The sequence below is a fragment of the Neovison vison genome, chromosome 10, assembly GCF_020171115.1.
Source record: "Neovison vison isolate M4711 chromosome 10, ASM_NN_V1, whole genome shotgun sequence".
Classification (NCBI taxonomy): domain Eukaryota; kingdom Metazoa; phylum Chordata; class Mammalia; order Carnivora; family Mustelidae; genus Neogale; species Neogale vison.
In genome coordinates, this window is record NC_058100.1 from 53641632 (window position 1) to 53654508 (window position 12877).

The window sequence follows — 12877 nt, forward strand, 5'->3', positions numbered from 1 at the left end:
TTGAAAAGGAAATTAAGGAGTGCCTGGCTGGCTCAGCTGGCTGAGCATGTTGCCTCAAGATCTCGGAGGGTGTGATGTGAGTTCAAGCCCCACACTGGGTGTAAAGATTACTTGGAAAGGAAATTAAGAAAAAAAAATCACATTCACAATAATACCAAAAAGAATAGGAGGTTAAAATTATGTAACACTGATGGAAGAAGCCATAAATAAATGGGAATATAGTCCATACTCACAGATTGGAAGAATTAATATTATTAAAATTTCCATACTACCTAAAGTGATCTACAGGTTCAGAAAATGTCAATGGCATTTTCCACAAAAACAGAAAAACAATACTAACATTCATATGAAACCACAAAGGACCCCAAATAGCCAAAATAGTTTTAAAGGTTGGGGGAAGGAGGGATCACCCTTCCTGATTTCAAAATATACTACAAAGTTCCAGTAATAAAAACATTATGGGACTAGCACAAAGTAGACATAGGCCAAAATAATAAAATTGAGAGCCCCCAAATAAAAACACACATATTCAGTCAACCAATCTTTGGTAATGATGCCAAGGCTGCACAATGGGGAAAGTGTTGTGGAAAAATAATCAGACCTGTGAAAGACCAACTGACACTCCGAGAAGGAGGAGAACTCGTATTTATTTTACGCCAGTGTACCCGGATGAGATCGTGCTCCAAGTTCTGGACCGAGGTCAACAGGGTTATAGGGCTTTTATAGGGCACTGCAGGCAGTGCAGGTTCCAAGGGCTATGCTGACTCCTGGTAGGCAGGTTTAAAACAAGGGAACAGGGCTGCTTTAGGCGGGAACAGTAATGCAGGGAGCCTGTGGCTGGAAGCCTGTTCACAGAAGCAGAAGCGGCTGGTTATCTCTTGCTCCCAGTAGGGCTTCTGGTTATCTCTAGCTTATTGTTAGTAACTTTCCATCCCCTGGGGCTGCTTGGCCTGGGCCTGCCCCGGGTAATTTTCCTACATGTTGCTGGGAAAACTGGACATCCACAGACAAATGAATGAAACTGGACCTTTATCTTACAGTACACACAAACATTAACTCAAAATGGATTAAAAACTTAAACAAAAGACCTGAAACTATAAATCTCCTGGAAGAAAACACAGAACGGATGCTTTAGGACACTGGTTTTGGTAATCACTTATTGGATATCAAACCAAAAATATAAGCAACAAAAACAAAAAAATAAACAAGTGGGACTAGATGAAACTAAAAATCTCAGCATGGCAAAAGAAACAACACAATCACGAATGACCACGTATTATATGACATTTATATGAAATGCCCCAAAGAGGCAAATCTATAGAGACAGAAAGCAGACTAGTAGCTGCCTCAGGCTGTGGGAGGATGGGAAAGGGGTGTGACTGCTAATGGGTACTGGGTTTTTTTGATGGGTTGAGGTGTTACCCTAAATCTAAATCTGTGCTGTTAAGCACTCTGTTTCTGGAACAGAGTATCCTATATAATATAAAATACTTTATCAATGCTCTCATACAAAATAACCGTATTTTGAAGGAAATATATCATTCAGAAAACTCCTCTTCCACAAATCTGCTTTTCAACAAGTCTCCCAGTCTTGAGCCCTTTATTTTCAATGTGACACATGAAAATAAAAGTGCAGAGGCCTGGTGGCCGGATTTCATGATTCAAACAAATTGTCCTGCTATTTCATCATGCTCATAATATATTTGAAAAAACAGAAAACAAATATATTTTGTCCATGATTAGTGCTTTCTAAAGATTTTTATTTATTTATTTGACAGAGAGAGATCACAAGTAGGCAGAGAGGCAGGCAGAGAGAGAAGAGGGAGGAAGCAGGTTCCCTGCCGAGCAGAGAGCCTGATGTGGGGCTCGATCCCAGGACCCTGAGATCATGACCCGAGCCAAAGGCAGAGGCTTTAACCCACTGAACCACCCAGGCGCCCCTGATTAGTGCTTTCTGCTACAGTAACATTAAAGAAAAAAATAATTATTTTTATTTTTGGCTAAATTATATAAAAATAACTGTTTTCTACATCTCTTACATAGAGATTTTATCAATCTTTCAATTCTAAGCTTGGGATTTTCTTCTGAAGAGATAAATAAATTAAGTTGACTGAAATTAATTTTAAAATCAACCTACACATTGTGTATATGTATTCTACCAAATGCTAGAGTGGGATCATTAACCAGAATTTTACTTTCTAAAAATGAAAGCACTTTCTCATGAGAATCTGTCAGTAACATTCATTAGACATTTACCTTTTGAATCCTGGTTGTGCCAGTATTTTTTTCCTGAGCATCTAATGCCTCTTGTTTTTGAACTTCTCCTTTCATTCCATTCACAAGGCCTGAAGGCTGCCATGAATCATCCCATGTATCTTTGGGTCCAGAAAAGCACCAATCCTACGGAGAAAAAATTGCAAACACAAACCAAGGCATAGTGCCACGTGATCCAGACAGAGAAGAACATGGACAAGGTAAAGGCAAGGAGGCAAAGTTGGTTAAATAAGAAAATATGTTTATTAAGTTCCTGTACCAGTGAGGCTTCCCCACCCTCCCTTGTTTGATTGGTCCATTATCTGATATCTTGAATTCCTTGGAACACACAGATGTCATAAAAATAAATACAACTCTGGTTTGTAGTATTTTCTTCAATACTATTTTCATGGCCAGATGACTTTAAATGATCATCTAGTATTTAAATGGCATAAATAATAAGGAGCAATTTAAGTATAGCTATTTCCTCTAAGAAACAGTGGGAAATAAGTTATATTTTAAATATATTTTACACCCAATATTAGCTACTATTCTCAATGCAGAGTCCCAGAGATTATATTATAATGCTAATACAATAAAAATAAAATTAGTGAAAACAGCATTTTTATAGATCCCAAGGCCTAAGATTCCAATGATAAAACAAAAGTTATAATGGTTAAAAGGTTAGATGGGATAATAAGTCCATGATTTATTCTTCCCTGTTTCAACTTGTCCTCCTCCCTATCACTACCATCTTTGGGGAAAAAAATGAATACTTCTGAATTATCATGTGATATATCCTTTTGCATTCCAGAGTGTATAGATTTCTTGAAGAAATTTACATTTCCATTTTTAAGTAATGATCTGTTGTTTCCCAGGGATCTAACCTTTTGCGGCATTTCTTTACATGATGGGTATGGTTTCTTTCCACCAAGGCTTGAGGCAAATAAGTGGGAGGCAGCATCGTCCCCTTTATCCATTTTAGCCTGCAAAGGTAACCAATTTTCATCCCAAACATCATCACCGATAGTCACTGATTCCAGGCATGGCATTCCAGTGGGAATCTCATCCTAGAATGTATCAGAAGACAAAGAAAACCTTTAACTTACAGTTGCTATATATTTTAAAATTTAGGTTTGCGATTTTTTTTCTGGATTCTAGGTAAAGATGGCAGTTTGAATACATAACTGATTTCCCTCTCTCTCCTGAAACATCACCAAAATATTCAGATTTTAGATATAAACTCACTGTTAGACCAGAAGAAAACACAACCTACATTCTGGATATAGAAAAGAAGGTAAGTGATAACCTAAGAAGTCCTGAGAAAGTAGAATCCTGAGCTTATAGCAGGAAAAACTGAGAAGCAACCTGAATTTATACCAGATAATGGAAAATGCTCAGAAATTGCTACTATAAGGTTTTTGGAAATGAGAATGTAAAGTGGGAACAAAAAGAAAAGCACTGATAAAAAGTCTGTGTAAGAAGCAATTAAATCTCCAGATACCCCACCCTATTCCATATACAAAGGAAGCCACACCTCTTTTTCATGCTGGAAAGCCAGAGGGTCTTCTGGAGGGTAAAAGGGAGGGTGGAGCAAGCATAAACACAGGGGAATTCAGCAACGGTTTTTATACCAAATATCAAGACCCCTAGGTCTGTTTTCAATAGCAGGACAGAAATAAAAGTAAAGAATGTATGAACCTGAAGAGAGATCCATAGGAATGATCCAATCTAAACAGAGAGAGAAAAAACTGGGAAAACAAAAGCAAAAACAGAGCCTTGGGGACATATAGGACAATACCAAAAGGTATTTGCTTCATGGGAGTACCAGGAGAAAAGAAAGAGTACAGTACAGAAAAAGTATTCGAAGCAGTGTCTGAAAATGGCACAAATTTGATGAAAGACATAAACCTACAGATTCAAAAAGCTTAGCAAACCGCAAAGAGAAATTCACATCTGAACAGATTATAATCTACCTCTAGAAAAATAAGACAAACAATCCTAAATGTAGACAAAGAAAAATGACATGTTATTATAAAGGAACAACAATTCCAGTACTGCAGATTTTTCATCAGAAATTATGAAAGCCAGAGGAAGTGGAAATTTTTAAAGGCCCGAAAGAAAAAAAACAGCAACCCAGAATTCTACATCCAGCAAAAATATCTTTCAAGAATAAAGATAAAATAAATACACTCCCAATGAAGAAAACTTTAAAAATTTACCGTCAACAGGTATACTCTAAAGTAATTGCTAAAGGAAGTTCTTTGGATAGAAAGGAGAGGATACCAGAAGGAAAGTTGGTATATCAGAAATAAAGAGTAACAGAAATGATCAGTATCTGAGGAAGTGTAATGGGACTATTCTTTCATTGAATTGTTTACAATATATTTAAAGGTAGAAAGCAAAAACTTTAACATTATAAACTCTCAAACTATATACTTGTTATATATAAACATAGCATAAAGGAGGTGGAAAGGGGTAAAATACCTAAATGGTGGTAAGATATCTACATACCACTTGAATTAGTACATATAGATTACATCTACTATGTAAAGCCAAGATGTATATTGTAATTCCTAGAATAACCAGTCAAAATGCTATACAGGCAGATATAATAAAAATATAATTAAGTAAACTAAAATGAACTATTAAAAAAGAATACTAAGTAAGAAAAATACAAAAAAAAAAAAAGAATAACACTAAACGGAGGAAGGAAAAGCAAAGGAATGAAAAGCTGGGGTAAAAAAAATATTATAATAGTAGACCTATAATCAAAATATATCAATAATGATATTAAATGTAAAATGTATAAACATACTAACTAAAATTCATATCATCAGAATGGATTTAAGAAACGACTGAACAGGGAGCCTGGGTGGCTCAGTGGGTTAAGCTGCTGCCTTCAGCTCAGGTCATGATCTCAGGGACCTGGGATCGAGTCCTGCATCGGGCTCTCTGCTCAGCAGGGAGCCTGCTTCTCTCTCTCTCTCTCTCTCTCTCTGCCTGCCTCTCCATCTACTTGTGATTTCTCTCTGTCAAATAAATAAATAAAATCTTTAAAAAAAAAAAGAAAAAAAAAGAAACGACTGAACTATATGCTGTCTCAAGAAATTTACCTCAAATATAATGACATAGGTAGGTTAGAAGTAAAAAGATGGAAAAGGATATATTATGTCACAGTTAAAAAAATAAAGCTGGAGTGGATATACTGTTATCAGACAATGTAGGCATCAATGCAAAGAAAGTAACTATGGATAGACATTTCATAATGATGAAAGGGTCAGTTCATCAAGAAAACATAGCAATCCTAAATACATGTCACCTGACAATAAAACTCCAAAATACATGAGGAAAAAAACTGACAAGGAAAGAAAGAGAGGGGACAGAAGGTATACTGGAGCAAATTATAGCAGAGAACTTCCCCAACATGGGGAAGAAAACAAGCATTCGAGTCCAGGAGGCACAGAGAAACCCCCTCGAAATCAATAAAAATCAGTCAATACCCCAACATATAATAGTGAAACTTGCAAATCTCAGACACAAAGAGAAAAACCTAAAAGCAGCTCAGGACAAGAATTCTATTACCTACAAAGGTAGAAACAATAAGACTGGCAAAAGACCTATCCACAAAGACTTGGCAGGCCAGAAAGGACTGGCACAATACATTCAGGTGCTAAATGAGAAAAACATGCAGCCAAGAATACTTTATCCAGCAAGGCTGTCATTCTGAATAGGAGAGATTAAAAACCTTCCAGAACAAAGAGAAATTAAAAGAATTTTTGATCACAAGTCAGCCCTACAAGAAATAGTAAAGGGGATACTTTAAGTGAAGAGAGGGCCCAAAAGTAATATAGACCATAAAGTAACAGAGACAACATAAAAGAAGTGACTTAACAGATGATACAATAGCACTAAACTCCTATCTTCCAATAATTACTCTGAATGTAAATGGGTTAAATGTCCCAATCAAGACACAGGGTAGGGTGCCTAAGTGGCTCGGTTGGTTGGGCGACTGCCTTCGGCTCAGGTCATGATCACCAAGTCCTGGGATCGAGTCCTGCATCAGGCTCCCAGCTCCATGGGGAGTCTGCTTCTCCCTCTGATCAACCCTCTCATGCTCTCTCACTCTGTCTCTCTCTCTCTGAAATAAATAAAACCTTAAAAAAAAGAAGACACAGGGTATCAGATTGGATAGAAAAGTAAGGCCCATTCATATGCTATCTGCAAGAAATTCATTGTAGATCCAAAGATTGAAAGTGAAGAGGTGGAGAACAATTTATCATGCTAATGGTTATCAAAAAAAAAAAAAAAAAAAAAAAGCTAGGGTGGCAACCCATATATCAGATAAATTAGATTTAAAACCGAAGACTGTAATAAGAGATGAGGAAGGACACTATATCATAATCAAAGGGTCTATCCAAGAAGATCTAACAATTGTAAATATTTATGCCCCTAACATGAGAGAGGCCAATTATATATTCCAATCAATAACAAAATTAAAGAAACACATCAATAATAATACAATAATGGTAGGGGACTCTAACACCTCTGTCACTGAAATGGACAGATCATCTAAACATAAGATCAACAAGGAAACAATGGCTTTGAATAACACACTGGACCAGATGGACTTAACAGGTATATTCAGCGCATTCCATCCTGAAGCAAGAGAATACACATTCTTCACGAGTGCACATGGAACATTCTCCAGAATGGAAAACACAGTGGGCCTCAAGTGGTGCCAAAAGATTGGGATCATTCCCTACATAATTTCAGACAACAATGCTTTGAAACTTGAACTCAAGCACAAGAGGAAAGTTGAAAAGAACTCAAATCCGTGGAAGTTAAAGAGCATCCTACTAATAAATGAATGGGTCAACCAAGAAATTAAAGAAGAATCTAAAAATTCATAGAAAAAAATGAAAATGAAAACTTGGGATGCAGCAAAAGGCAGTCCTATTGTACACAGTAAGCAATTCAGCCTTTCTCAAGGAACAAGTAAAGTCTTATATACACAGTCTAACTTTACAAAACCCAGCAGGAGAAGAGAATTAATCAAGATTAGAGCAGAAATCAATGAAACAGAATGGATGAATTCCTAGAAACATATAACTACCAAAACTGAACCAGGAAGAAATAGAAAACCTGAACAGACCCATAACCTCAAGGAAATTGAAGCAGTAACCAAAAATCTTCCAATGAACAAGAGTCCCAGGCCAGACGGCTTCCCAGGGCAATTCTACCAAACATTTAAAAGAAGAGATAATACCTATTCTTCTGATACTGTTCCAAAACTAGAAATGGAAGGAAAACTTCCAAACTCATTCTACAAGGCCAGCATTACCTTGATTCCAAAACTAGACAAAGACCCCACTAAAAAAGAGAATTACAGATCACTATCCCTGATAAACAGATGCAAAAATTGTCAACAAGATACTAGCTAATTGAATCCAACAGTACATCAAAAGGATTATTCACCATGACCAAGTGGGATTTATTCCTGGGCTGCAAGGGTGGTTCAAAATCCACAAATCAATCAATGTGATACAGCACATTAATAAAAGAAAGGATAAGAATTATATTATCCTGTCAATAGATGCAGCAAAAGAACTTGACAAAACACAGCATCCTTTCCTGATTAAAACAAAAAACAAAAAAACCCCTCCAGAAAGTAGGGTTAGAAAGAACATATCTCAACATCATAAAGGTCATACACAAAACACCCACAGCTAATATCCTCTTCAAGGTCAGAAACATGACAGGGATATCACTCTCACCACTGTTGTTCAACATAGTACTAGAAGTTCTAGCTTTAGCAATCAGACAATGAAAAGAAATAAAAAGCATCCAAACTGGCAAAGAAGAAGTCAAAATTTCACTCTTGACAGATGACATGATAACTCTATTTAGAAAAACTGAAAGACTCCACAAAAAAATTTACCAGAACTGATATATGAATTCAGCAAATTCGCAGGATAGAAAATCAACGTACAGAAATCTGTTGCATTTCTACACACCAATAATGAAGCAGTAGAAAGATAAATCAAGGAACTGATCCTATTTACAACTGCACCAAAAACTGTAAGATATCTTGCAATAAAACTAACCAAAGAGGTAAAAGATCTGTGCTCTGAAAACTACAGAACACTTAAGAAAGAAACTGAAGCCTCCCCCCGACACACACACAGATGGAGAAACATTCCATGCTCACGAATTGGAAGAAAAAATACTGTTAAAATGTCTATGCCACCCAAAACAATCTACACATTTAATGCAATCCCTAACAAAGTAACACCAGCATTTTTTCACAGAGCTATAACAAAGAATTCTAAAATTTGTATGGAACCAGAAAAGACCTCAAAGAGTCAAAGTAATGTTGAAAAAGAAAAACAAAGCTGGAGGCATCACAATTCCAGACTTCGAGCTGTATTATAAAGCTGTAATCAACAAGATAGCATGGTATTGGCACAAAAACAGACCTATAGATCAATGGAACAGAATAGAGAACCCAGAAATGGACCGACAAATATATGGTCAACTCATCTTTGACAAAGCAGGAAAGAATAGCCAATGGAAAAAAGAGTCTCTTCAACAAATGGTGCTGGTAAAACTGGACAATGCACAAAAGAATGAAACTGGACCACTGTCTTACACCACACACAAAAATAAATTCAAAATGGATCAAAGACTTAAATGTGAGACAGGAATCCATCAAAATCCTAGAGTAAAAACCCTTATAAACTGGAATTTCTTAAAATTAAAATTCTGTGGTATGAAAACCACTATAAAGAGAATATAGACATGCTACAAGCAGGAGAATACATTTGAAAATCAAATATCTGACAAAGCACTAGGATTCAGAAGATTTAAAGCACTCTTGAAATCTACTAGCAAGAAAACAAACAACCCAACCAAAACATGGGCAGAAGGCTTGGCCATTTCCCCAAAAAGTATGTATATGGATGGCAAGTAAGCACACATAAAGATGTTCAACAACACTCATTAGGGAAATGCAAGTTAAAATCACACTGTGACACTACTATGTATCTATTTGAATGGCTAAAAATGAAAATTACTGATAAGACCTAGTGCTGGCAAGATAACAAACAACTAGAACAGTTTGGCCTACACTTACCACATCACTCCTCATTACCTTTACACAAAAATCTGTTATGTTGCCACAGCATACTTCTTGACTGTCAATAGCATTTACAGTAATAATGTAAACACTGAACGGTGATCTAATGGAAATGGTGGTACGACATCAGTAAGATGGGGGACCGGGGACAGAAAGGATACATTTGTGTGTGGTGGGGCAAAAGGATAAAAGAGAAGGAAACCTTCCTCTTTTCCAGAAGGGCGTAAAACTGAAAGCTCAGGAAATAACAATGTAAGCATGTTATTTACATGCCTACATTGTAAATAAGCAACAGGTAAATCCCAAAAGCAGCAGCTGGAAAAGATGAAAATGGTTGCTCTGTGAAATACAAAATGTAGAGGAAGGGGTTATGGGGCCCTCGAAGCTATGTGTACGTAAATATTAGGTTAAAATAAAAATAAAATATATCCTCGAAAGCTGTCGAAGTTTTTCCTGTTGTGTTCTCCTGATACTGTATCTCAGTACTCATTTCTAATCACCACAAAATTCCTGAAGACTATAAACACTGGGGTACAGATGGCCCTTCTTTTCACGACAAGATACAGATGTCGTGAAAAGAAGGGCCATCTGTACCCCAATGTTTATAGCAGCAATGGCCACAGTCGCCAAACTATGGAAAGAACCAAGATGCCCTTCAACGGATGAATGGATAAGGAAGATGTGGTCCATATACACTATGGAGTATTATGCCTCCATCAGAAAGGACGAATATCCAACTTTTGTAACAACATGGACGGGACTGGAAGAGATTATGCTGAGTGAAATCAGTCAAGCAGAGAGAGTCAATTATCATATGGTTTCACTCATTTGTGGAGCATAACCAATAGCATGGAGGACAAGGGGTGTTAGAGAGGAGTAGGGAATTTGGGTAAATTGGAAGGGGAGGTGAACCATGAGAGACTATGGACTCTGAAAAACAGTCTGAGGGGTTTGAAGTGGCGGGGGGGGGTGGGAGGTTGGGGTACCAGGTGGTGGGTATTATAGAGGGCACGGCTTGCATGGAGCACTGGGTGTGGTGAAAAAATAATGAATACTGTTTTTCTGAAAATAAATAAATTGGGAAAAAAAAAAAAAGGAGGTAGTTAGGGGATGTGTGGAATTAAGAAAATGAAATTTGGCAAAATACAGAGATATGTTTGTTCATCACCAAAAAAAAAAAAAAAATTCCTGAAGACTGCCCAAAGCAACGAGATAGAAAAAACTAACACATCAAAGACAGATAATGCCTTTCCTTTTTTGTGATCAAGACTCTGTTGTTTCAACTTTCATATTGGTGACTGCTGAAGAGAAAATGTAACTCATCTGTGCAAGATGCTCTGATGGCACCGAAAGCAGAACTTATTTTTTTTTAAAGATTTTATTTATTTATTTGACAGACACAGATCACAAGTAGGCAGAGAGGCAGGCAGGGGAGAGGAGGAAGCAGGCTCCCTGCTGAGCAGAGAGCCCGATGTGGGGCTCGATCCCAGGACCTTGGGATCATGACCTGAGCCGAAAGCAGAGGCTTAACCCACTGAGCCACCCAGGCGCCCCCCGAAAGCAGAATTTAAAGAGCAACCTCATTCCCGTCCCCTTCACTTATGAGTTCAGTATATGAATTATATTTTCAAAAAACTCCTTCCTTCTCCTACCTCATTTTCTTCCTTCAGATCCTTTAGCTCTGGGATGGACCACGTTGGGTCTTCTTCACAGCACTTATCTTGGTTTTCCATAGAAGCGAATTCAGAATCCTTTAATGGCTCGTTTAATTCAGATTTAAGGTGAGTGAAAGCTTTTTCATCATTAATATCTTGCTAGTAGATATGAAAGAGACATTATTTTATTTTCCATACTAATGCTGTTTCTAAAATCTGCATGCCTATACATTCTGGGAGGAATTTTTCACTATGGCTCATACAGATGCTACATTATTTTCTAACTTTATCCATGACTGTACACATTCCTATCCTGCTAAACTAGTTCAAGCCAACAAACACTTACGGAGCATACATTATGAAATATGTGTAGGGTAGCTCTGTGGATGTAAAGATGAATACTGCGGATTGCAGCTCTAAAGGAACTCCTGGGGCGCCTGGGTGGCTCAGTGGGTTAAGCCTCTGCCTTCGGCTCAGGTCATGATCCCAGAGTCCTGGGATGGAGCCCCAGAGATCGGGCTCTCTGCTCGGCAGGGAGCCTGCTTCTTCCTGCCTGCCTCTCTGCCTACTTGTAATCTCTGTCTGTCAAATAAATAAATAAAATCTTTAAAAAAAAAAAAACAAATAAAGGAACTCCAAATATAGCAGGAAGACACAAAATCAGATAATCGCTGTACAACCTTCGGTGTAGAGCCATTGCAGAGATATGACCAAAATATTGTTGGGGAGGAAGATGTCTTAAAAAGATGCAATGAAGGTGGTAACACAAACAGGATTTAAAGAGAGTAGCAATTATAGGGAACGGGGTATACATAGGTAGGGAGTCGGTGGATAAGTATGTGTGTGTATGTGTATAAAGTCCATTGGATACAGGCTGGAGTGGGATACAAGAATTTTAATTCTTGGGATGCCTGGGTGACTCAGTTGGTTGAGCAGCTGCCTTCAGCTCGGGTCATGATCCCAGCGTCCTGGGATCAAGTCCCATATCGGGCTCCTTGCTTGGCGGGAAGCCTGCTTCTCCCTCTGCCTCTGTCTGCCTGTGCTCACTCTCGCTCCTCTCTCTCTGACAAATAAATAAAATCTTTAAAAAAAAAAAAGAATTTTAATTCTTATCTCTTTAGCAGAAAAGATGGCCTTATTTCATTTTCAAGACTGAACTATGATTATTGGAACATAGTTTAACACAGTGATGATAAAGGTTGTATTCAAATCACTATTTAAGAATTAGGAAACATAATTGTTCCAATCAAGTTATAATTATTAAGAAAAATTCAGGCTTTAGAAAGTGTTATGGGCCAAATAAGCCTAATTAATTTTAACATTAAGTAGAAATCTAATATTCTTATCTGTTTCAAACATGCAGCACTAAACATTCATACCTATTTTTCAGAACAGGCTAATCTCCCAGTAGTCAAACTGGCCCTCCCTTTTCATCTAATAGTTAGCAAATATCTACTAAAAACATAAGATCATCTCTACAATTTTATTTTACAAGTCAGATATGTAAAACACATTTGGGCAAAATATTTTATTCAGTGAAAATAAAAAGCCTTCCTGGGCCCAAAACCACTTTAGCGCTCAATCAAACACATCCTATATTCTTTTTTTTTTTTTAAGATTTTACTTATTTATTTGACAGAGATCACAAGTAGGCAGAGAGGCAGGCAGAGAGAGAGAGAGGAAGGAAGGAAGCAGGCTCCCTGCTGTGCAGAGAGCCCAATATGGGGCTCGATCCCAGCACCCTGGGACCATGACCTGAGCTGAAGGCAGAGGCTTTAACCCACTGAGCCACCCAGGCGCCCCAAACACATCCTATATTCTTAGCCCAGTA

General features: G+C 37.5%; 1 protein-coding gene across 2 annotated transcripts in view; it reads right to left on the bottom strand.

The window, feature by feature from the left end:
• TDRD5 (tudor domain containing 5) overlaps nucleotides 1-12877 on the bottom strand; it is a 91939-nt gene that overhangs the window by 14311 nt on the left and 64751 nt on the right. For both annotated transcript variants that reach the window (XM_044267311.1, XM_044267310.1), the window contains exons 14-16: nucleotides 11044-11205; nucleotides 3141-3323; nucleotides 2257-2400 (exon numbers count right to left, since the gene is read on the bottom strand). In XM_044267311.1, coding sequence (XP_044123246.1) covers nucleotides 2257-2400; nucleotides 3141-3323; nucleotides 11044-11205 — 489 coding nt within the window. The remainder of the gene's footprint in view (nucleotides 1-2256; nucleotides 2401-3140; nucleotides 3324-11043; nucleotides 11206-12877) is intronic.